The sequence below is a fragment of the Canis lupus genome, chromosome 6 (genome assembly GCF_003254725.2).
Source record: "Canis lupus dingo isolate Sandy chromosome 6, ASM325472v2, whole genome shotgun sequence".
In the NCBI taxonomy this organism is placed as follows: Eukaryota; Metazoa; Chordata; class Mammalia; order Carnivora; family Canidae; genus Canis; species Canis lupus.
In genome coordinates, this window is record NC_064248.1 from 34,475,684 (window position 1) to 34,502,278 (window position 26,595).

The 26,595-nt window shown below is 44.6% G+C and overlaps 1 protein-coding gene across 17 annotated transcripts in view; it reads right to left on the reverse strand.

Moving 5' to 3' along the window:
* RBFOX1 (RNA binding fox-1 homolog 1) overlaps positions 1-26,595 on the reverse strand; it is a 2,033,116-nt gene that overhangs the window by 349,261 nt on the left and 1,657,260 nt on the right. Inside the window, exon 1 of one of the 17 annotated variants that reach the window (XM_049111429.1) lies at positions 16,275-16,755. The exons of the other annotated variants lie outside the window; for them this stretch is intronic. Coding sequence (XP_048967386.1) covers positions 16,275-16,418 — 144 coding nt within the window. The 5' untranslated portion in view covers positions 16,419-16,755. Of the gene's footprint in view, positions 1-16,274; positions 16,756-26,595 lie in introns of those variants that run through there. 17 annotated transcript variants of the gene reach the window in all.

Consider the following 26,595-nt stretch of genomic DNA (forward strand, 5'->3'; position numbering starts at 1 on the left):
ATGGAGAGTACACTAAGTCATGTAGCCATGTGCTAAAAATATTCCTCGCGCTTGGGTCCACTTTCAGGAGCTTCACGCATGGTGGTTATATTTTAGCATGGTCACCTCTGTTTACACGAATGCCAGTATTTAAGTGACGACTCACTTATTGCTTGCTGGTTGACCCCAAGCATTCCAGCTGCATTGATCAGTAAATTCCCATGGTTGCTTAAGCTAGGTTGAGTTGGGTTTCTGTTCCTTGCAACTAATAGATTCTGAACTAATTCAATAGCGATGGTAAGAACAGTAGACACGCACGTGCACAAAAGGAAGTCAACAGAAGATACCTTTGGCTTCTGTTTTTAAACAAACACGTTTATAGACCTTTCTAAGGGCCAAATGCCATCATAAGCTCTTTCAAAGACTAACTCTTTTAATCTTTTAATAATTCTCTGGTGTTGGTCCTCATAACTGCCCCGTTCTCCAGATGAGGAGGCATAACACAGTTTACATCATTCCTGGCTAGTTGGGTGGGAGGCCCATAGCCAAAGGCCATGTCTGTCTGCCTGCTTCCAAATCCTATTTTCTTTCCTCTGCATGCTTTGCATCACCAAGGATGTTGATGTACTGGCTAAGTAAGGAATCCTGGAAACCTATAGAGGAGCGAGCACCAATAATCAGGTGCCTGCATTATAAACACTGCCTCCGTGCTGAAACCTCCCCTAAGTGAGTCCTAGAAAAAACCTGCATGGGCCGTTAACAAGAATTCCAAGATATCCTTCCAGAGAAATCCCACTGCTGCGGAGCCATGCCAACACAGACTACACAATCTCAGAACTATATTCAGACCCAGAAAAAGAAACATCAACCTGAAATCAACTTACCACTGTCCCTATCTCTTCTTTTGAAATAATATTTGGTGGAGAAATCGGTTTCCCCTTTCTACACATGCTCATAAACTCACTGAGCTGGTTGGTTTTTTTAGGTACTCGTTTTTCTGCACACCCACCTATGACAGATCTGAACAAGTCAGCATTCCATGAAGTATTTACTGTGTTCGTTTGCATCTCCCCCAAGAATACCGAATAGAGTTCAGTGTGGAAATTCACAGATTCCAGGGTGCCTGTTTGTTTTAGGATTACCACCCAGACCTCACTTCCTTGGAGACTCCATGGCTGGCCTCAAAGATGAATGCTCTTTTTAGGACCAAAATAGAACAAAGGGACAAAAGGGAACTGAAGGGTTTAAAATTAGGATAAAAAAAGAAGAAAAAAAAAAAAACTTGGCGCCGGAGTGGCCTTCCTTACCCGTTTAAACTTACCAATGATGCCCAACTTTTAGTGTGGTTTATCCCCATATGTTCCCACACTCCCACTGGGACCTAACATTTGCAGGCGCTATTTATCATTCTGGCTAGTGGTGTGCTCATCTGCCTACCTCGCTAAGCAGCCCTTGTTGTTATTTTTATAATTACTGGGAGTCTTTTTCATGTTACACTCTGCCAGAACTCCGGCTTACCACACACCTGTTATACTCGGAACACATGGAGCGAAGGGGGTGGGTCTGGCAGTGGAGGAAAGGGGAAGACGGCCTTCCTGCTCACTATGAAAAGCAAAATCAAGAATAAAGAAGCAGACCAGAAGCCACTAGGTACCTCCTTTTTTTAAGGGCTGTACTCTGTGCCAGCTTGTTATTCAATAAACACTCTCTGCTCATTGGAGAGTTTGTTTCTTAGAGCAAATGCTGTGCCTTTTTTTTTTTTTTTTTACAAATGGCAACTTATGTAGTCATCACGATGACCAACAATGAATATCATCATCCCCATTTTACAGATGAGAAAACTGAAACAAAGAAAAGTTAAGTCCCTGGACATGAGGGCACACAGATGGCAAGTGGCAGATTGGGAGCACCTCCGAATTCAGGTGTTCCCGTATGAGACTACTGTGCTGCGCTCTAATCACCATCCCTGCCGTCCACAAACGTCATCCTCACCACCGCCAGCACACCTCCTTTGTCACTTCCACCATCATCAGTAACACTGTTATCACCGCCACCCCCGCCAGCACCACCACACCACCCTCACCAGCATCATCATCACTGCCAGTATAGAAGTATTTCTCTGGCTCTTTCCATTGGCTGAGCACTTTGCCGGGTGTTCTACGAACCACCTCATGCCATATTCACAACAACCCCGTGTTACTAGTCCTGTTATCACCTCTACTTCACAAATGTGGAAACTCAGCTTCAGAGAAGTGAAGAAATCTGTCCCAGTAGCTGGTCAGGGGTTCATAAGATCTGTGATGATTTTACGATCCAAAGCCAGTTTTGCCTGACACCTATGAGAATGCGTTTACCTCCTGTACTCCCTTTCCTGGAGGTGGCAGGAGGAGGCACTTCATCACACTGGCTCTCCCCTCCCCTCACCCATCATATTGGAAGTTTGTTGTTAGGCTGTGAGAGACCTACCGTGGAGCTGGGATATGACTTTGCATGTGGTAACTCTACTACCAAACAATGTGCAAGAGCAACTGCTGAGATTCTGAGCTCTGGCCAAGTAACATCGGGGATCTTTGGCCTGACATCTGCTGAAACTGGCCTGTAATTCTCTTGAATGAAGCCCCATGCATCCAGGTCAGTCCCTCCTGAGACGTCACCATCCTCACCAAAGCCCCCAGATGTCTCCTCTGGCATGTTCCATTGGTTCTCCTTTGCCTGAACACCAGATTTGGGGGATGAAGGGGTGCCACAGAGAGTATCAGGCTTGTTTTTCAAAACTTCTGCTCCTGTCCATCTCTTCTGTCAACTCCCAGACCAAGCGATCACCGTGGCACACCTGAATTATTGCTGTGGCCTCCTACCTGGGCCAGGCTTTCAATCTTGTCCCTCTCTAATCTATTCTCCACAAAACAGCCAAACTGGTCTGTTTAAAGGCTAAGTTCAATGATAGTTGTTCTCTGCTTAGAGCTCTTACCATTATTTCTCTTCCCCTTTTAATTCCTTTTGTAATGAAATCCACCCCCCACCCCCACCCTCATCAGTTGTTCTAAGCCACTGTGGTTCTTCTGCCTCTTTCCCTTCACTCCGTTGTGCTCCGGGCTCACTGGCTTCTGCTCTGTTTCCTATGAACCTCTGGCCATGGTCAGGCCAGCATACACACCTTCTGCCTCAGTAGGCCTGCTCTCTGCCACCCCAATCCCCACCTCTGCCCACTTTCTTCATCTCTGCCCACTTCCTCACAGACAGCTCTCTTCATCCCCGAATGCAACTCCCACTGTTTCTTGTGGACCTGACATTTTTTTTTTCTTCTTTCCGAGCATTTGCCACAACTTGCAATACAAATTTGTACAATGGGTGCCTGGTTATTACCTGTCTTTCCCAGAAGCCTGTAAGCTCCATGAAGGAAAATGAAGTTGGTTTCCTTGTCTATGTACCCTCGGTGACTAACCCAATTTCTGAGGCAGAGCAGAGGCTAAATAAATATTTGTTGAATGAATGAGCAAGTGAATTAATTATTAACCAATTACTTAAGTGAAGGGATGAGGTCTGATTTAATCATTATGGATGTCGCACACTTTGCTATAGACAACTCGATACATCTTTCATAAATAGATCATGAAGTATACGGAACATTTTATAAATGGTTAAAAACAGCATATCTCTTCTCCCATAGGATCAGATGAACTCTCAAAAGTCTGTCTTATGTGTAAGCCTCTAGTTGTCTTATGTAATATAGTAATTGCTGGCTTGAATTAAAGACATCATTATTTTGGAGAGTTGTTCTTTTTCTGATATAAAAAGTGAAGGATCCATCCCTCATAGTAACATCATCTCCTTGGCATGCTACATGATTAAGGAGGAAATGTGATTTTATTTTTTGAGAAATTGATATTTTTCACAAAGCCAAGAGGAGCTATCAGAATAAAGGGATGTTTATTTGGGTGAATCACCAGCTTTGCACAAGTCCCAAGTGCTAATTGCATAATGGGTCTTTACAAAATGCCATAATATGGGTTCGGCTGGTTTCTCTGTTTTCGGTTTGAAAAATAGATTGTTTAATAACCCATCAAAGCTATATGTAAACCAAGTAAACAATAGAGCAGATGTTGACTGCTGTCTTGTGCCTCGTAGACATAATTAAAGACAATGAGACACTCTCAGAGTCCTATAAGAGAGGACAAAGGCAAACACAAAAAATCAGTACAATATAAATGTAAACTGCATTTGCTGGACACCTGCTTTCTTAGTCCAAAATGCTGTCTCATATTTCCTGTGATGAAAAAATTTTGTAACATTCTCTATTTACTTATGTAAATATGTACATCCTGTCCTCTACTTTTCAGGAAGACAAGACTATAAGAGTTAGTCTTTTCAACTGAGTATTCACCTAAATTTCATTATGGCTAAGACCCTACACAGTTTCCAAAAACATTTTTAATTTTCTCATAAGCATAAATGTGAATAAGAACCAGTTAGCCAAAACTTCCCACATTTATAAAAGCAAATTCAAGCCCTGGTTTGGGTAGGGGTCAACTGGGGCTCTATTCAGTAGTCATAGCATGCACTCTTTCATACATTTTTTAAGAATTCGACCAAATTGACATGTTTATTTCCTGAAAGCCTCACATATCTTTTTTTTATTTTATGTCAGGCACATTTCCTAAAATCACGATTTCACCCTATACAAAAAAAAACAATCCTATTGGATAGAATGCTTAAAGTATCATTCCAATTTTCTAAATATTCTGCTTTTTTTTTTTTTCCCTCAAACTCCTACTCAGATTTCTGTTAGGTTTTCAGTGCTTAGTTCTACAGGGGGAAAAAAAAACATAACCACACACGAAATGTAATGCATGATATAATTAAGAGAACGCAAGCACAATTAAAAAGAAAAAAAAAACCCAAAACACAGGGCTTTTCTCCGCAAATATCTTAAAAGAGGCATTGAACATTCAATATACCATTTGATTATATCATTTTTTTCCCTTTTAATTAGAGAGAAAAAAAAATCTGAGGTTAAAATCAGTTTTCTGTGGCTTACAAGACAGGAGAAACTTTCCTTGATCTAGAATCCTCAATTCGGAAAAACAAATGTCCTCACTCATTTTCAAAACAAAGCAGCATTCTTTTTCTATGAATAACTGAAGGTGTTTTTTTATAAGCCTCAAAAATCCCATTGTTTGAAGAACACCTGAATTTCCTACTGATTTGTAGCAAATAGTGGTGCTTCTTCTGGTACCTCCTGGCTCCCTTGTCTGTTGTTTTTGATGATACAGAAGGAAGGGGGATTCTAATGTGATCTTGCATCTCTTTATGCTAATAAAATGGTGTCAGCCCATTTTCACTGACAACACCATAAAGCATAAACACCAAATGGGAAACAAATAGGGCCCTGATAACACTGTGAAACGGACCAATCAACCCTGAAGCACCTAAGATAGATGGCACCCCTCCTTCATTCATTCTTTATAGAAAGGCAGTGAAAATGTCCCTAGGTGAATCTGATTACACACACACACACACACACACACACACACACACGCATGCACACACACAGGCGCGCACACGCACACATGATCTCTGAAGCTCAGGAAGGTTGTAAAGCACTAAATTCTTTTGATTTATGGAGCAGCCTGCACTGCATTGAGCAGAACAGCATGGCAAGCCGGGACCCCACTCCCAGAAATTCCTTTATTAACACGACCAGGCCCCGCAAGTGAACAAAAGCAGTGGTGCGGGGTGTATAAATCATTAATACGGTGCCGGGCAGTGACTGCATTTCCTGTGTTAGTTGGAGAGCTCCTCAGCACAACGGGGATTTGGGGATTGGAATTGGCTGCGGAGAAATGCACTCCATCATTCTCGGAGTGGAAGATTCCCAACAGCCCTGCGCTCTCTCCTCTCCCATTCCCCAAGTCTGGAAGCCTCAGTGTGTGCTGCGATTCATCCAACCGTATTCCTCATGACTTAAAACTACAATCGTGAAAATCTTCAGAGTTGAAAGACCGCCCGACTCTTTCCCCTTCTGACAAGTTTTGCTTTTACAAGAGAAAAGAGCCACGAGGATGCTGTCAGGTGGAGCAGTCTCAGGGCAGCGATGGCCCAGCAGAGGCCCGGGTAGGTGGCACGGAGCCCGTGGCCTGCACAGCCCGGGGAGGCTGCGGGAAAGGGCAGAAGGACGGGCGCAGGTGTCGGTTCCAGGGCCAGGCTGGCTGCCTTTACACACCAGCCCTGCTACCTTCAGGTCTGCATCTCAAAAAACGAAATGATTCCCATCGACTCCCCAGAGGCCTCTTGTGGGGGATTAAATGAGGTAATCCCTGTAGAAGTGCTTGGTACTGCGCTTGTCACGTAACACTCCATAAAAGTTATTGATTATTTCATTATTTTCATTATTTTATTATGATCATCATCACCGTAAGGGTGGCTGCATTCTCTCTGGTTACCTAAATGGGCTTTCCACGCAGCATCTCCTCTTGCTTACCGAGGAGCCCTCACTTTTTGAATGGAACCAAAAGGAGACTTAAAAAGAGAGAAAAGAGAAAGACAGTTCTCCAGAATCCTGAGTCACATGCTCTAAATGGAGACCCCCAGTGGAAGGTTGTGCCATTGCACCATGAAGGAAAGAATTTCTCCCCTCAGCCCTTCCTAGTTGAACTCCTCACTGCAAATGAGTAGGGGGGAAAGGGAGGGGGGCATGGAGGATGAAAGAAAAAAGAAAATAAAAGAAAAGAAGAAAAGAAAAGAAAGGAAAGGAAAGGAAAGGAAAGGAAAGGAAAGGAAAGGAAAGGAAAGGAAAGGAAAGGAAAGGAAAGGAAAGAAGGAAAAGAAAGAAAAAGGAAAAGAAAGAAAAAGTAAAAGAAAGAAAAAGGAGAAGGAAGAAAAAGGAGAAGGAAGGAAGGAAGGAAAGAAGGAAGGAAGAAAGAAAGAAGCAAGCATAGTTTTATACAGATCTTTGATTTGAAAGAGCTTATCAGAGGGTTCAAGCAGAGACAACAGATCCAAAGCAAAGTCATTTGCAAGAGGCACCTTGGCATTTCTAGAAATTCTAGGAGTGGCCCGGAGGAAGACAGATTTAAAACTAGAAGTCCCACACCTTGCTCTTATGCTTCATTAGGAAGAGGACGAGTGGTCAGATGGCAGCAGGACACGTGCTTCCTCTCACTGGAAAGATCCAGGGTCTGAAAATGCACGTGCAACTGGGACAGGCCACCCTGAGAGTGGGGGTCTGTCCAGGTGCCAGAGCACCCAGAAGGGCTGTAGCAGGCCCTCAGTGCACTCAAGCTTAGGGGAAGAAACTTCGGCGTGTGCCCAAGTCCCCTGCGTCACAGAATAATGACATTCTGAATGGAAATAAATGAAGCCCCTGTAGTGTGATTTTGTCAGCTTTTGAAAGTAAATAACTTTGCTACTGACAAGAGCTAGACAATTTTTATTTTCCTTCCTCCTGTCACAGAGCATTAATTGAGCTGTGCAGCCACATTACATCCAACACCACCCGCAGGACTGACAGTTGACAGCAAGAGGAGGGAGAAGGCCCCCAGAACAGGTGGGAGGGACCAAAGAACCCAAGGGAGACCCTCCCGGGACTCCTCGCCTGTGCGCACTGATCGTGTGGATTGGGAAGAAATGGAAAAGAAAAATTCATACCCGGCTTCAATACACAGATGCTACTTTTCTTTGACACATTCATTCATTCAGTCATCTCTTTAACAAACATGGAGTGACCGCTCCCTGCGTCCAGGCACTGTGCTAAGTTTGAAGATCTGTATCATCCTTAATCTTACAAATGACCCTGTGAAATGGTTATTACTGCCTTACTTTTTCTGAAGAAGTAACTAAAGCCCCAAATCAAGTAAAGCATCCTGCTCTTTGCTCGATCCAGTCGGATCAGCGAATTGAATAACACAGTTGGGATTAACCTCTCAGCTCATGACTTCTATCCTAAAGACACTCTAGAGACACCAATATTTAAACTCTGCTTTGGGGGGTAGCTGACACCAACTGGTTGTAAAAGGATGTGGGTTTCTCCTCTGAATTTTGCAAGACCCTTGAGATGGACAGCTGGATATGCCCCCAAACTAGGAATCGTGGACCTTGGACCTTCGTTCTGTTTTTAGCTGTTGATAAATTGTTTCCCATTAATGAAAGACTCATCTTGCGGGGGAGAGATCTCTCAGCTCTCGGCCCTTCCCGTGCCCGAGACCAGAGCTTGCCCCATTCCTGGATTCAGGCAAAGCAACACAGAGCAGAGCTACTGAAGGGAAGAGTAGGGATCTATCTGCAGTTGTTTTTGATAAGGAGAATCCAGTCCTCAAGGTGAATCCTGGGCAAACATCAAATGCCCCCTCCCCCCCCAAAAAAAGGCTCATTAGGACTAAACCTTTTGTGCATTTACTCATCAGTACTGGGGAATCTGAGGCACTTAAATTCTACAGCTGCCTTTACTTTGTTTCAGAGCTGCAAAGGGGGAAAAAAGTCATTACATCCCTGGGAGCACACTCTACCCTGAATGCTTTTCACTCTGGCTCCAATTCCTAATTTTGATTCTGTGTTTAAACACAACATAAAGAACAGGATCAACATAGGCCCAGGCTGCTCTCACCTAGAGCCTGGTCAAGAGTTAGAGATCACCACACACCACACCCCCTTCCTCAAACCTATCATCTCAAAGCCCCCTACACGCTGTTCTGAAAGCGTTAAATATAGGGTCATTCTCCTTTACCTTGTTCTCTGGCAGCTGCCCTGCCAGAGTGGAGCAGATGACACAAAGCAGATAACTGGAGTCTTGCTCTTTGCAAATGGGTCAGGGGAGGAATGAGTAATTCCAGGCCAGACGTGACTGGGGATTCCTAGGAAATCCAATGGACAAAGCCAGTGTTTCCCAAAGTGTGGTCCTACATTGATGGTTCACAAAATGGCATGTGGATTCGCAACTTCATGGCCCCTCCGTGAGGACAGAGGCCTCTGCTTGCTAAGAAAATCTAAAAGAGCCACTGGCACCTATTAGTTCAATGAATATAGAATGAACAAATGAATGAGTGAGTGAATAAATATTTCAAAGAACATCGGAAAAAATAATATCCTAGCTGTGATTCTATGACATTCATTTATTTCTCCCTTTTCAGCTTGGCCAAGTCTACTTTTAAGTTCAAAATATGAGTTAATTTTAAAAATATTAAGTAGATGATACTACTTTGTTTATAATGTGGATGAGTGGATTGGTAAAAATGTGGAAGGGAATGCTTAAATGCCTGAACCTTGAGAAATGCTGGACCATAATTATTATTTTCAGCGTAAGAAGCCCAGTATTGCAAGCACTTCGATGAGGTTTTATCAACAGGCCTCTCTCTTGGGGTGCCATGATGGGGGGGCCTTCCTGATGGCTTCCATCGAAACCTACTCTTCCAACCTCTGACCCACAAAGATGTTTCCAAATGTTCCATGGGTTTCTCCACAACTCAGGGGCGGTTTCCTCTTATCTATTCAGAAGGCATTCATTTCTATCCTTTCTCCTTCCCACTCCAATCATTTCAGCATGGTGCCAGACGATAACAGCCTGTGAAACACCAGCACACGACCCACTTCCACCACAAGCTGCCTCCCTCTGCCTCTTGGCTCATATACCCCCTTTTGCTCCTTAGGCTTCCACACCTGTCCTTCTCCATCCCTGGAGCACGGATCTCAACTAATCAGTCACCTAATGCTCTCTTATCCCTTGCTCTGGAGAATCATCATCTCCTTCCTGAGACCCCTGGTGGCCCACCCATCAGAAAAGCCCCAATAGCCCCCACTGCCCCCACTTACAGTGTATGCACCACCCTATTTGTCTCCAGTAGGGCACTCTCCACCATCTGAAAATGCCCTCTTGATTCACTTAACTTGTATCATCTGTTCTTTTTCCAGTGGAACGCCTGCTCCGTGGTGGCAGGGACCTTTCCTAACTGATTTGCTGCAATATTCTCAATGCCTGGCAAAAATGTTTTGCATGGCCAAATGAAAGAATGAATAAAAGGACTGAATGTGTATTGATATAGATCTCTAGAAAGCAAGGACAATCACTGCCTCCCTTTGCTTATAAGGTCGTAGAAAGTCCAAACACGCACATGCATTTGTTCATTCCTCGCTTTATTATTTCATTGAACAACAACTACGTATCAGGCTTACTCTAGGCATCGTGGGTAGAGAAGTCTCTGCGGATGGAAAAGTTTCTGCCATCTTGCTGCTTATAGTCTAACAGGTCAGAAAAAAAGCATAGCAAAAGCGCTCTGTAAGTGTCTGGGACTGAGCAAATACAAGAAATGTAAGGTAACAAGAGAGGAATTGGAAGTGGGAGCCTAGGCAATGGAAAATAGTCATCTGCTTTTTTTCTCAGCCAGGACCAATGGATCAGGGCCACACTACGCTGGAAGATCATAAGTAGCAGGGTTTTCCCCAAACCCTGCCAGAAAGTTCCAGCCATAGAAGTTCTTTCCTACCCCTACGCCTGGCCCAGGGATTGGATTTGGGGCTCCTTGGGAAAGTGTGTTCTCTGAGTCTCTCCCCGCAGGGGCGGCCTACAGGTTTGCTGCTCATTTCTCCAGCTCGCTTGCATTCAGCATAGTTGAAGGGCCAGGGCCAGGGCCCTCCTGAGCTATTGTGCCTGAGAGCTGACCCTGTTTGACACAGCCTCTCTCAATGGGGCCAGAGCATCATGCAGACAGCCACAGGCCAGTGCTCAGCCGGGCAAAGTTCTCTCGGGGAGCTCCCGGAAATAGGAAACTTTATCGATGAATGGAACTTTCTTTGCTTTTCTTAATTGAATTAAACAGCACACTGGGACACCTCTCTCCGTCCATTAAAAAGGTCTCTGCAGATGGGGCAATTACGCCCACGCTTTGTCAGCTCTGCCTCATTCAGGGGATGACATCTCCTGCGCATCAACCAGCCCCCTTAGGCCCCGACGCACCAACCTGATTTTATTTACAATGCTGCAATGTCTTTCTCTTCCAGAAGACTATTATTTGCCTGACAAACTACACTGTTTTTACCCGGCCAATATGAATAAACACGCATTATGTTTTCCTCTTGGGGGCAGAGAGCCTGGTTAAATGAATCAGAAAACCCTAAACAAAAAAAAAAAAAAAAAAAAAAGATCGTCTACCCTCAGTCCATCAGCCACCGGACAATTACTCAAGGGCCAGCTGTAAGGAAAACAGATGGCGCGTGAGCACTAATAACATGGGCTTCCTCCACTTGGGCAGAGGCAGAAACGCAGCCGCTTGTATGTTCTGACACGGAGACCGCCGCGAAATGGCAGGCAGAGCTGCCGATCGGCGCAGGACTCGGGTCTGCAGGCTAGCAGATGCTTACGGTTTCCACCGGTGGATGTCGAATTAGATAATCCTAAAGCAGAGGCAACCCAAGTCCCCCTACAGTCTGCACACCGCCCCCCGCATCCCCCACCCTAGGTTCCTCCAAAAATGGGAGAGATCTGGGAGGAACCACCAGCCAGCCCACCTGAGATACAGGGCTTATCAGGCTAATGAGAGCCCAACAGCTCAGGCCTTGTCTCCTTTGTGGGGAAAAAAAAAATCAGGGAAATCAGGAGGACTGGTTACCTGGCCAAATTATGACACAGGATCTCTCCAGGAAAGAGACATAGGGGCCTATGTTCTATGGGACAGTCACCCAGGCCTAGAAGTGTGCTCACTCCAGCCACTTAAATTCCTTAAACAATTCAGACATGAAGATAATCTATCCTAATTCTTTTCTGCGTTATTGACACTATTGACTACCCCCAATCCACAGCACAATCTAATAAATCAACAAGGGATTAAGCCAAGAAGAAAGAAGGTGATAAAATGCCATTTGGCCCCCTATAAATCATCAGACAGAGCAGCGCGAGGTAAGTAACTGGAATGAGAATTGAACTTTTCCACGAGGCCATAATTGTTATGGCCCACCTAACGTTGCCCAAATTTATAACCGTGGCTGGTGCACGGGGGCCATCCCCCCTCCTACGGCCTTACTCCCAGAGCCCACCTTCCCTGTGACTCTGCTCTGAGCACCACTTTCTAATTAAAGACAGAAAGGGTTGATATGCAGGTTTCACTTCAATTGCTTTCGATCTGAAGATGTCCACAGTGAGCAATGGCTTCATTTACCAGGAATTACCCTTTGTACAAACCACTTCACTATTTAAAACAAACCACATGGATCATCATTAAGTGGGAAAAATTGCCAATCTTTGGATATTGACAGTGGCATGGCCCACTTTAAAGGCCCCCCCCCCTTTTAATGTGGATTTTAAGCATTTGACTTGTTTTTAAATTTAGGCTGATAAAAAGGTTCTGAGTGAATAAGATTTGACAGATGAGAAGCTTTCTTTGAACAGGAACTGGGAGACACTGATGGTGGTGTAGAAATAGGGAAAACTAAGTTAATATGCTACTTATCCTCTTTCAGGGAGTTAGAACTCTGTGTGAATCACAGCTCTGGACACGATCTGACATGCACAGTGCGTCAGAAAACAAACCTCGTCCACTCTGTCCATAGCCTTGCCATACCTCAGCCTGTGACGGATGCTCTTTGGTGTGCAACCTGTGACTTAAGATGGGAAGGCATCTCTAGAGTTTTGTGGTGTGTGTGTGTGTGTGTGTGTGTGTGTGGTTGTTTTCTGTTTCTCCATGAAAAACAAACACATTCTTTTCTGACCCAGCTTGTAGAAATCTCCCCAGATTTGGGATCCGTATTCAGAATTTCCCCTCAAAGCAAGGATATTTAAATAGATACCCACTTTGAAACCCTGAGAAGAGAGTCTGTATCGGGCATATGTGGGTTTGCAGTTCTTCTTCCGTGGGAGAAGATTTGCCATCAAAGGAGACACCCACTAAAGCCACTCCACTAAAGCCACTGCAGTGTATCACGAATGGAGGCTGAAGCAGGGACTTGCCCTGGACAGCAAGATCGAAGCCAGAGGCTAGTGCTTGCCTCTTCTTTCCACCTGAGAATGGTCTACAAGTAGCACGAGATAGATGCTATATACCAGAGGTATACAGGTATGTAGGTACACGTGTGTACATATTGTGCATAGGCACATGATGGCATCATTGGATTTGATATCTATCCCATCTTGCAATTCCAAACTGTAGTACCACCTCTGGTGTTAAGAGAGAGGAGAAAGATTTAAAAAGAAAGAAGGAAACCACAACTGTAGGGAAATATCTATCTAAAGCAGAGTTACTGGGGAATATAAATAAATGACACAGAATCAGTCAAAGAATTTAAGCACTGCAGTTGCCTCTTCTTTGGTCTGAATAAATAAGTTCTTTGTGGCAAAAGGGTTATGTCATTCTCCCTGGTTCATTCACAGTAGACTTAGGGGTTGGGGTATCCCAACTGATTTTTGTTTTTATGAACTGTCTCAGGAACAAATCTGGGAGAGTTTAGGAAGAAAGGCTGGAGTTGTGGCATGGCTGAGTCAAAGAAAGCAGATGATGAAGGGATTTTCCTTAGATATTAGATGAGAGGTAAGTGCCATATGAACTTCATTTCAGGAGAATACATTTCCGTGAAGACGCGGTGGCCTCTGATCAGAGTGTGTGCATTTATAAAACAGAATGATAAAGCCTCCAAAATAAGATCATTGTGTTTTAATTATTTTCTTATGTAACTGGTGATCTGAAATGACAAAGAATCAGGAAATAGGATTATTTCTAAATAATAATAAAATAAAATCTTTCTCATAAGGGCGTTATTTATTACAGACGTTTCCTGATTCATCCATCTGATCAGTATACTCTGAGGGTACACATTAGCCCTCTGATCATCGAAATTAAATAGAGGTACAGTCTATAGAGATAGCTATAGATTAACAGCAGATAGGAAATAAAGTGGGGATGTATGGATAGAAGACAACGTATAGATGGTATCAGTAAGTGGTCTGTGGAGACTGAAGGGAACTACTTCACACCCTCCATCAGCCAATTGTCCAGACTGCTCCATAAAAGCAATGACAGGAGACTTCTACACAAACCGTCATGGCAACACCGAGGGGTAGAGATGACCTGAAGGTATGGCTCTCCCACCCTGACCATGAGCCTTAGGCAGGGTGGGAGGTGTGGCTAGAAAACCCGATTCTCAACCAGACAGGCAAAAATAATTGTCTGCCTGTACTGTACTTTAGGCATTTAGTGAAACTCAGAAAAAATACACGCGTGCACACACACACATGCATACACACACATCGCCTTCTGATGCTGTGTCACAGTATCCTTTTCTCAACACTTTCCCTGAAAGCCTTACAAGCCCTTTCTGGAGGGGAGGGGGGCGCATCCCAAAGCACATTTCAAAACCCACCCCCATCTATCTCCATATGGAGCCACGATGCTGCTTTAGTCACTTCTAAATATTTGTTATGGCTGCCAACATTCCCTCTGAGCCTCCCCTTTTCTGGGCAAGAGTGTTTTCCCTCCTAGAAGAGACTGCCTGGAGGATGCTGAGGACATCTGCATTTATCCCATGGGCTTGTCCTTTTCATGGCAAGAATAACCTCTCACTCAAACTCCCTGCCTTCTCTCCTAAGTTGTGCCTAAATGAGCAAGCCAATTTAACAATCTAGAAGGATGAAACATCAATTTATTAAAAAAAGAGTAGTACACAAAGAAACAGTGAGAACACCGAATACCTATGGCACTGTACTTTTAAGTGATGCTGTTCAAATTAATTAATAAATAACATGAAAGAAGCGAACAGAGGAGGCAAAAGATCAACCCATATTAATAATTTGATTCAATTCAATTGAGGCTTAGCATTTGTAGAAACGCTCATTAGGCTACTCTTCTGGTGGGTAACTGGTGTAAAACACACACACACACACACACACACACAGAGGCATTCATAGCAAAAGTACAGAGAGGGTAAAAGCAGATGAATCATATAATATGTTACCAATAGGCTCTTGGGAGATGTTTCCTGGCACAATTTACTTAATGAGAAATGGAATAAAACAATATTTAAAAGGATAAACCAATTTGTTACTAAGATATTCAAACAACAAAAAGAAAAGGCTGTTCTCCAAAAGACTTCCAAACAGAAAATATGCCTTAGAAACATTCTCTGGAGGCAACCAACTTGATAACAAATTACCCAAATGTTCCAAACCGAATTTTGGCATCTTACAAATACATATATTCCTACAACACAGACTGAAATTGAGGGGTCTTTGGAGAAGGAGGCCCCTCTGAACACTTGTGAAGGAAGTTTTGTCAGCTACAACCACACACAGTTAACAAATGGTACTCTTAAAGGGGGTCCCTCGAAAAACAGATAAAATGACTACAACCTCGGTTAACTCTTCACAGAACAGGACGGCGATGCTGGGAAGGGAACAGGACTCTACCTTCGTGACAAAATCCTCCTAACCCTGCCCATTCACATGGACAGCCTCTGCCCAGAGACAGACAGCTGGACCCGTCCCCTCACCAGGCGACGTGGGGCTGCTTCCCAAGCCCAGCAACCGATTTAGGCAGCAGCCCTCCTAGTAAAGAGGGAAAGACAGTGAGGGTCCAAGGGAAACACCCAGAGAAAGAGCGAGAGGGACACAATGAAAGATTCCGACATGTACACAGAATGGAAAATAAAACAAACAGAATCCCTCAATAAGACCATTAAGGGGGAGTGGAGGAGGGAAGGGAGAAAAAAAAAAAAAAAAGCCTTTACACATGCCAACAAAGACAGCATCCTAAACCACTGCCTTCATCACAGCATGGCCAGCGAGTTTGGAGGCAGATTCCAGGGCTGACACGCTCCAGAAACCCAAAGGCTCAGATCCCAAGCGGACTGAATAAAGCACAACCCAGACAAACTTAAGAAAACAAAAATACTGAGCACACACACACACACACACACACACGCATACATGTTTTTTTTTTTTTTAATTTTTTCCCCTCACTCTCTCTTAAAACAGCTAAATTCAAACTCCAGGCATGCGAGCGCCTCCACACAGATCCAAACTCTCAGCATCAAAGGGTCTTAGACACTCAGGCCGCCACCGGACCGCAGAAACCAGAGAGATGGCAAGTCAGAAAAAGGCAGTTTTAAACTCCCAGGCACCCAGGCTCTGAATGGGGCAAAGTGTGCAGAGAGGTGCAAAGCCAGCGGGGCGCGGGCGCAGGGAGCCACCCCTCCCCCCCCCGAAAGCACAAGCCCCCTCCCCACCCACCCACCCACCCAAGGTGCAAAGGCACAGCCCAGTGCTGCCCGTACCCAGTCCGCCGAGCCCGGGAGGCAGCCACCGAGGGAAGAGCGCGCCTTACCTGCTGTAAGTACATAAAAGTCAAGGCACACGAGAGCTGGGGACACATGCCCACGTTGGGGAGCGCCACGCAGGTGGCCCCCGTCAGAGGATGCTGCATCGTGTCTCTCTGGCGCCCGCCGAGCACGAGTGGGGACGCTCGCATGCAACCACGCCGCTCTTTGCACTGGTCGCTACAATTTTTTTTTTTTCCTCCTTTTTAATTCTGCTGATTATCTAAGTCAAAACCCGGTGGCCGTCCCTCCTCTGCTCGCTCTCCCTCCCCCCGCCGCACCCGCGCGCGCCAGTCCCTCCTCGCTGGCTTCCTTCCCTTCGGGTTTTGCTAGATGGTGGCGTTCATCTGCCTCCAACTAAGACACTCGAGAGAGAGGAGAGAGAGAGAGAGAGAGGGAGAGAGGAGAGAGGGGGCCAGGAAACTATTTTGGGGCCGCGGTGGCTGTGCCCTTTCCCCGGCCTGTTGGGCCTGCTTTCCGATGCCCCGAAAAGTGGACAGTGCCCCCCACCCCACGCGCCCACCCCCGACCCCCTCCCCAACCCGGAAGATGACAAGCACAGGCAGAGGCAACTTGTAGGGAAGGGGGAGAGGGTGGATGCCCTCCTGGAGATGCAGGGGGTGGGGTGGGGGGTGGGGGAGAAAGCTAGGGGCCAGAGAGAGAGGGAGAGAGAGGGAGGGAGGGGAGAAAGGAGAGAGAGAGAGAGATTTGACTCACACTGAGGCTCACTCCGTTGGTGCTGATGCTGCGCGCCTCCTCATTTGTCAAATGGGTCCAGGGGCAGGGTTGCTTTTTTTTTTTTCCCCTCCCCTCTGCCTTTTTTTTTTTTCCCTCTCTCTCTCTCTCTCTCTCTTTTTTTTTTCCTCCCCTCTAAAACGACTCACCAAAATTCAAATTGTGTCTGCTACAGAATCTCCGCGGGGCGGGCGAGGCAGCGAGAGAGCGCCCCACATCGCCAGCCTGCGCCAGCGCCGGGCCAGGGGCACAATTAAGGCGATTGCCCAGCTGGGACCCGGACTCCCGGATTTGGGTGGCGGGCTGCTGGCCCGGCTCTTTGGCAAATAAACACAGAAATGGGATTTTCACCCCCTTGCAAGAGCGCTGAGACGGCGGCGGCGCCCGGGGCTGGGGGCATGGGGAGCTGGGGGCTGCAGCGCCCCAGGGCGGGGTGGGCTCGGGGGGGGGTGGGGGGGAACCTCCACCCTCACCCCCACCCTCACCTCCCGCGGAGAGGCGAGGCGGCGAGGCGCCCCTAGGCTCCGGGGTGCAGCCTTGGCTCTGCAGGCATCAGGAGCCCTGCAAGCAGCCCGAGCCGCTGAATGGGGAAACCGCCCTGGCTGGCCTGGAAGTCAAGCCTGTTGGACTAACTACCAAGCCAGCAACCCCCCCCTCCCCGCCCTCCGGGGGTGAATGCAAGGGGCTCAGAATCCTTGCTCTTCTCAAATTAAAAAAAAAAAATGCACAGGGTGGGGAAGTCCGTGTCTGATAAGCCATTACTCCGTGGGCTGCAGCGGGCAAATTACAACGGTTTATTTATTTTATTTTGTTCTTGCCTGACCAGCCCTCGTTGGCCAAATTAGCATTCTGCTCTTGCACAGGGGTCTCCCCCTTCCCTTTATTTTATGAAGTAATAATTATTCATTAGTAGCTTTCGTTAGTCTTTATGCAATAAAATAGGATGTGATCTGCAAATCAAAAGAAAATATTAAGACTCTAACGCATCGTTGGTCCCCACAGGAAAAAGAAAGAAAAAAAAAAGCACATTCTTGGCAGCGGTAAAATCATGATCAGGAATAGTAGCCATATTTTTTGAGATATGTTTTGACCCAGTGATTGGATTTTCTTTTTGTTTTTCAGAGCGAGAGGCTGTCAGAACATTGTCTTTTTTTGATTCTTGGGTTCCCTGCAAGAGACCTGGCTGGGGGCTTGCCATTGGCTTGCAGGGTAGAGCACACCTCGAGAGTGATGAGAGCCTCCCTACCCCCCGCCCCAGGAGGGAGGACTTCAGGGAGGACCAGGGGATGCCTCAGGGGGACATCCCCACTGACCCTTCCACGAGCCTCCTGGACACAACTCTCAGCCAAAGAACAGCTTCTCAACTGAGCCATCAGCTTGAAAGGCACAACTCACTTTGCAGGCTAATCAAAATGCTTTCCGAAGAAAAGGAAATTAATTATTCCACAGCTCCATTTTTTTGTTGTTCTGTTTTGAAAAACCATCGATAACTCTAAAGTCTTTGCTCTGCCAACAAGAGGCCCCGACCAGGCTGTTTCCTTCTACTCACTTTGCAAAACCGGTCCTTCCAACACCCAGGGACTCAGACATTCCATCCATTTGGAGAGGGCACACTGGGCATGTTTAACCTGAGGCAGAAGTTGCTATGGGGCTTGGGGGGGGGGGGCGGTTGGGCTAGTATTTTATACTGCTGTGTGTGTTTGGGGGGGCAATGTTTAGTTCAAAAAACCCTTGCTATATGTTGTCTAACAAATCACATTCACTGGACAAGGTCTGATTCACAAATAAACTGTTTCACTCTTTTTTTTTCTTCTTTCTTACTTTCTGCTTGTCTTTTATTTATTTATTTTATTTTGCAATCCACAAAACCAAAAGGAAAGCCGCTCCACAAAACACACATGAATAAAACGTCAAAGACTCTGCCTTTTGACCTCCCCCCCCCACTCTCCTTCCCATGCTTTCCAGTTTGCTGTACTGACAGGGGTTCACCCTGCTTTTCCTTCATTTTTTTTTTCTTGCTGGCATTGGAAAAGCTTGCAGATGCCCCAAGAAGAGGACAGAATTTTCCCTTCAGCTCATCTTCATAAGAAACACGATAAATAATACATGGCACTTTAATAAGACCTTATCTGAATGGTTTAATGAAAAACAAATACATTTTGAAAAGAACCAATAACTGTTCTCGGCTGCACTGAGCCAACACTGGTTTTCCGGTCCTTTTTCTCTCCAAAGTTGTAAACCCTCAGTGGTGACTGGATTCCTGCAGACCCATTTTGTAATAATGGCTCAGACTTCTCCTTAAACCGAGGTCTTCACAGCCGGGCACGCCGGAAGTCTGCACAATGAATCAATGGCATCCAGACCTTCTAAATCCACCTCAAACGTATATGGAGCCATTCTCTGGATGGCCAAGCCTGAACGTTCCCGCACAAGCGCATGCAAACAGCATGGCACACAGAGACGAGCACACCCTCCCACGCCCCCACCACGGCAACCACATAAAGGATCAGACAGGGAAGATTTTACAGCTAATATCAGTGCATGTTAATCAGGAACAGAGCATCCGATGACCCCAAATCAAAGGGTAATGCCGTATCTGCAAACACTGTTCACTTGATGACAAAATCCTGCCGGCCTTTCAAGCAGCATCTGGGGATGCTGGATCTGAATTCCATCTCAACGGAGACTGGGAAAGAGCCACATCAATGCCACTAGCCCCAGAGGATTCCTCTACATCAATAAATGGGAGAAGTGGGGAAAGAGAATACTTGTCTGTCTCTACAAGGAATCCCCGGGCACTCAGGATCACTTGGGTGTATACAGTGCATGTCCATTCAAGGGCCACCCTCCTGCCTTTCAGCTGCAAGGACCCTTAATTGAATGGTCGCACGTCCCCTGTAGGGAGCAGAGAGTGCCAGAAAGCCAGCGATGAACAATGGCATCTTCAAAATGAAAGTTCCTTAGGCACAAGGCCACTGCTCAAGTTTTAATTTGACCCACACGACAGTGTTTGCAACTTTTTCCTTCCCTCAAATCTGCCAGCTATTTAAAAGAATAAAAGAAATCACTTTGTTTTTTTGTCTCTTTCATAGACCCTTCCTAAGGCTGTCAAAAGAGCAGGCATTTCACTCAAGTAGAATCTTCTATGGGGGTTTTCAGGCCCCAAGCAAGAAGGATTCTTTCTGGTTAAACAGAAAGCAGGACTTCTTGATCTTAAATGTCATTATCTGGGCTGGGGTGGGCTCCCTGACCTGTCCAGAAGTGGCTCGGATTCGTTTTATTCTCGCTCCCACATTTCGATAGGGGCCCCTTCCTAGTCCAATCTTCAGGAAGGTGAGAATTCAAGTGTCTGCAGAAAACCTTATCTCTGTCACAAGCACTTTGAGTCACCTACTTGTTCAAATGCTTGGAGGACATTTAACGTTGACTGCATTCCAGGCTGTGCCCTAGCCAGTTTTTTCATCTGTAAAATGGGACTAATAATAGCTCCCTTGCAGAATTGCAGCGAGTCTTGGAGTTCTTTTCTTCCCTCATCCATGGACTGTCACAACCAAAATTTAAAAACGGTGGAGAGATTGCATGAAATTAGCAACTTAAAAATTGTTTGCCAAGTTAGTACACACACACACACAGACGCATGCACACAAATACACACTCACACACACCATCTGTCATCATCATCATTTCATAAAGGAAAGGGCATTTTATACCAAAAAGTAAGAAGGACATAATCTCAAAATAAAGGACAGCCCTTCAAATTGATTAAATTTAGGTCTATTAAAATTTTCACTAAATTGCCCTTAATTTTCTCATTTAGCTGCAGTCTGTTGAAAATGTCATTATGGAGTCAGATGAATCTGTGGATCAGCATTAGGGAACCACCGAGATAATGAATGTAAAGTGCTTCTGAGCACGGGATCTGGCACACTGAGGATCAACAATACATGCTCACCCTTGTGGGGATGCTCGAAAACAGGGAGCAGCTACCCTCATTAGGCCTGGATGACTCTCCTCCTCACCCCTTGCTCATTTCCTAGTTCCCTGCACCACAGGGTCGCATGCCTTTCCCAAGGAGGGAGATTAATAAAAGTCAGATGAGTTGAATTCGTAGAATCATCAGAGTTTATTTACTTTCCTCAATGACAGAGTGGTTGCAGCTCCATTCATTCAAGGCCACCTGAAATAGGATAGCTGTGATGGAGGATTTGGGAACTCTTTCTGGCCCATAGGAGGGCATGCAGTATCCTTTCTGTGCAGTGGGGGATACATTTTTTGGGGTCTCACTGCTTGGGTGTGGAGTCCCAGCTCTGTCTTAGGCTCCTTTGGCTGGCTGCTGTTAAATACCTATGGAGTTATAAGCTCTTAAAATCTTAGTTTCATTCTAACAGAGAAAGATAATAATTTTGCCTTCCTAATTAAGTTGTTAAAAGATAAAATAATGTAATACACATGAGTTCTGAGATCGGTGCATATTACCTAGCAACGACTCAGTACACACTAGCAACTATTATTATGGATTACTTTTATTCTCAGTCCCTGACTAGTTGATGACATAGACATTTCTCTTCTTTTTGCTAAAAATTACACAAACGACACCAACAAAGTCAATCTATTTTTGAAACAACTAACTACAAGTGTATTTTTTTTTTCTGGAGAATTCTTTCAAATGATACGGCATTTATACGAAAATGTGTAGACATCACCTTTCTGCCCTGGTCTTCTTGAGTACAACAATTTATTTAACCCTGCCAGTGCATCAGATGAGCACAAACTTTCATATTAGTCCTTGTCAACTGAATTCTTCTCATAAAATTTCAGGTCAAGGATTTTGATAGTTTTTAAGGACTGACTAGGGTAACTCATGCAAAGAGACTGCTTCTGGCAAATATGCTTATTTTTTGGACCTCCCCAAATGTTGTAAAGTAGGTTTTCATTGCTCCAGTTTATATAAGAAGGGACCGAGACTACAGGAGTGCACACTTGGACCTGCTAATCAGGAATGAGGGCAATGTTTACAATTAGGGCTATTGAAAAACAGAAAATTCAGAATATATTCTTTCCATCATCATGTTGTTCCGTAGTAGTAGAGACACTTCATCCAAATCATCGTTGTTATCACCAACATTTTATTTATCATTGTTTGCAATATCTAAACCTTGCAAGCACTGCTCTAGAACATTATTCTATGTCTGCACAGCTTCAAGATCTCCTCTTTCAGGAATCTATCAGTCCTCCTGGCCACCAAACTTTAGAGTATGAAACTTCCCTGGCTTTCTAGTCCCTCCTTGATTACAGGAGGATTAAGTCCCAACCCCATTCACAATCTACCTTAAGCTCTTCTAAATAAATACATCCATACATCCATACATACATCTAAAAAAAGAGGAAGAAAAGAAAACACGTTCATTTGCCAACACCTTCCTATTATCACCTCTGACAAAAGTTGCAAGTTATATTGACAATATTCTATCAAAGCAGCTAACTGGCACCCCTCAAGAGAGACCCAAGACACACCAGATGGAACCCCAAATTTAAAAATAACAGAGCAAGCAAATAACCTAAGTTCCCATAGGAGTTTTCCTGAAATAATAGGTTCCAGGAGGTGATGCTAAGGGAGAGTGCAGTGTTTGGCACTTGAGAGGGTGGGAGTCTGATTCCAGTGCATAGGACAGAATGTAAGAGCGTGGGACAAGGGACAGTAGGCGGCAGAGACAAAAACAGCTAAGTGGTGATTTCTCCTAATGAACAAGTGGGTGGGAAGGTCTACTTTGGGAAGCCTCCACACCCCACCCACTCTCTGTGTTGTGACTTTCTGGATGGAACTCGAGCAAATCTGAAGGCAAACAAAGCCTGCAGAAGATTCTATTTTTCCTCTGTAATAAGCCTTGTTACAAGGTTCTTTGACCCCATAAATGTTCAGAAATATTTATCTTTATGCAACATGAGTCACCTTAAGAATCTCCTACTAGAAGTGACTTCACCTCTAACATCTCAAATTCTGGAATCATCCCTTTTGACCTTAACCTGCACAAGGTCCTGTCTTGGCACACAGGCAAGAGCAACCACGGGGATCCTCAGTCCCTGGCGTCACCAGCACACCTTCAAGGGCTGTTGGTGCTGAACTAGGAAGGATGTCAGGACTCAAAATTGGGTCAATTTGAAAAAATCAGAAGCAAATGCATAGATACTCAGCAGAAAAACCTTCCTGGTTCTCAAGATCTTACCTCACCAAACACACGGTCTCTGAGTTTCTAAGTCTTAGTCCCCAAACCACAATTTCCATGTATGGGCACCTCACACTTCTACAACCTCATCTGACCTGCTAGTTCAGTGTTTTCTATTCCCGGTCTTTGGACTCCATCACAAGAACCCATACATGAAGCTCTCAGCCTCTCATCATATTCTGCAACACATCCACTTATAAAAGGCATTTTTGAGTTTAGTAGACAGAAAACTGTAGAAGTGTAAGGAAGACTAAATAGGAAAAGATATTCTCATCTTAGAAGCACAATTCTAGAAAGACTGGTGTGTATTGTATCCATGCAAATGTCAGTTAGTTATCCTACCACCATTGACTTTGATTCAACTCTCCTGGGTCTAGCCTTTCTCTGCCATATTCCTTTCTCTTCTTCCTCTGCCCAGAGGGGACCAGAGAGCAAATTCTCATTCCCACCTCTTTGTCCCACATTTTTCTTCTCCTGGAAAGCTTGTCATCAGCTGCCTTTGTTCCCTTCAGTGGGTTCCTTCTAACCCAAGTTTGTATCAAGCCATTTCCAGATGATTTCCTGTGTCCACTCTTAAAAGAAAAGCATTTCTTTCACCTGGTTTCAGGTAGAATAATTCAACACACTTTGAGCACAGTGGCACGTATGAGAAAACTGTGTATTTCCCTGGCTGGACCTTCCTATGTGCTCCCGTGGCAGGATTCTTATGTTCTCCATAACACAAACTTTTATATTAGTCCTTGTCAACTGAATTCTTCTCATAAAATTTCAGATCAAGGATTTTGTTACTTTTTGAGGACTGACTAGGGTAACTCATGCAAAGAGACTGCTTCTGGCCAATATGCTTATTTTTGGACCTCCCCAAACATTGTAAAGTAGGTTTTCATCGCTCCAGTTTATATAAGAAGGGGCTGAGGCTGCAAGAGTGTACACTTGGACCTTGTGTACACCTACAACATCTTGTCTGGTGTCATCTTGTGCTTTGTAGGTCTCTTAACTTGTGTACCCCGTTTGTCATCACCTTACATCACCCACATCACATCATGGCTATGCTACTTTGCACATATCTGTGAAGGTTTTGTAGCAATCAGACTCCACAGAATCTTCCTCACCTCCACAGCCCTGTTCCCTCCTCATGGGTTACTCCTCAGGAATGATCACGGACCTCAAACAGCCTCCTGCATGTGTCAGGACAAAGGTCCTATCTCGTTGCTGTCTTAACATCCCCCCTAGACAAAACACGTGCACATGCTTCTCTTCCTCTGTGGACTTGCCTGCTTGTTAATGGAAGCACCTCCCTTCCATTTAGTTAACCTTGAAACATCAACATTTGCCCTTCACACCTCCCTCCATTGCTTTGAATAGTCAATTGATTCCCAAGTCACATCATTTTTAATTCTCTGAGCTCCAACTAAGAAACCTCTCTCGATTTTCCATTACTCCTGTCCCAGTGCATCGCATTATTCTCTTTAGGCTAGATTAAAAAAAAAAAAAAAAAAAAAAGACCAGTGCTTCCCTAATTGGTTCCTTTGCTTCTGGCCTCAGTTTTTCCCAACTCACACTCCACATTGACTCCATAGGGGAATTTTAAATAGACAAAACCAAACACATCAATCTTCTGCTCAAAAGGCATCACTGACCCCTCCCATTGCTGAGGTCATGATATTAAATGCTTTAACCTGTGCTGCACCTCCTATCTTCTACATAACTAGCACTTTCTTTTCTGTATCTCCCTTTTTCCAGATTCTGGTCACCTCATACCTAGTCTTGTAATTGCTTATGCCCAGTGCATATTAATACATCTACAAATATATGTTCTTTGGCTGAGACTGCTTTAATGATATGAGTGTACAAATCCAAGAATGCCCAGTGCGTAATTAAAAAATCCCAGAATGAAACATGCATCTTTGTACATTTTGCAGTGTCGAGATGTAGATGAGGATGGCAGTACCTAAGTGTGTTTCCCTTTATTCTTCACAGGGGCAGTGCTGGTACATACTGATAGCACCATGTTACCCATGAGGCTACTGGGACTTGGGGGGGGGGCATATGTAAGCTTTCTGCATATAAATGGGTCAGCCACAGTGTTGACAGTCAGTTTCTTGTCTATTTATTATTTCCTGCCATTCCATTCTTTGCATACTGACATGCACGTGCTCCATGAGAACTTTATTTTCCCTCCCCAAAGTTGCATCCACGTCACCTGAGAATACCACCAAGTTTAATGCAGTGGATGCTTGTTAAATATTGGTCAAATAAATGAGAATATTTAGAAATGGCAATACAACTCTCTTCCACTTCCACACTCCTGAGATCCATTTCATTCTCACTGACTGATTCATTCATTTAGTCGCTCATCACCTACGTCTCGCATGTATGTGCTGTACCTAGCATGGTGCTCATCCAGGAGATACACTGACCAACAAAGCTGGAGCTGAAGTTCATATCCTAGATTAACCTGACAGTTTTAGGTCATCTGGTATAGAAAACTACCTTTTGTAACTCTATATCAGCTTGTGATTCAGCATTTTCTCACTATTATGCAACAAATGAAAACACTGAAGTAAATTGGATTATGATGCTAATTGAAAACAATATTAGTTATCCATACTCCCAATTCCAAATATTGGTGTTCATCAAAATAACCTCATTCTTCTCACTGATTGGCTTTATAATAAATGTTTCACATTTGCATTTATAAAATGCATCTCTATTCTACTACCGCTTTCATCTGTATTATAAATGAAATTTTAAGGAAATTTCTTTGAAGAAGGGTTACTGAGTATAATGGTATAAATGGTGCTGGTATAAATGTGCTCATGTTTGAGAACTACTGGTTGACTTGTGACACTGTGAGGCTTAGATCATAGGTTTTCCTTCTCACAGAAAAAAAAAAAAAAGAATTAAAAGGGCATGTTCTGGGGCCACAGAGCTTAATCTAACCATATACTGCCTTTTTAAATAGGACAGTGGATATAATAAGGACTGGGGGATCCCTGGGTGGCTCAGCGGTTTAGCGCCTGCCTTTGGCCCAGGGTGTGATCCTGGAGTCCTGGGATCGAGACCCACGTCAGGCTCCCTGCATGGAGCCTGCTTCTTCCTCTGCCTGTGTCTCTGCCTCTCTCTCTCTCTCTCTCTCTCTGTGTCTTTCACGAATAAATAAAACAACAACAACAAAAAGACTGGGAGGCAGATTGTCCAGCTTCTAATCTTGGATCTGTTTTGTACCAGCTGGCTGACTTTTGGGAAGTTACTTAAACTTCCTGGGTCATGGGGTCCTAATTTATAAATGAAAAAATCATTTTTCATAAATTAATAACATTGGATTATATATATATATATATATATATATATATATATATATATATAT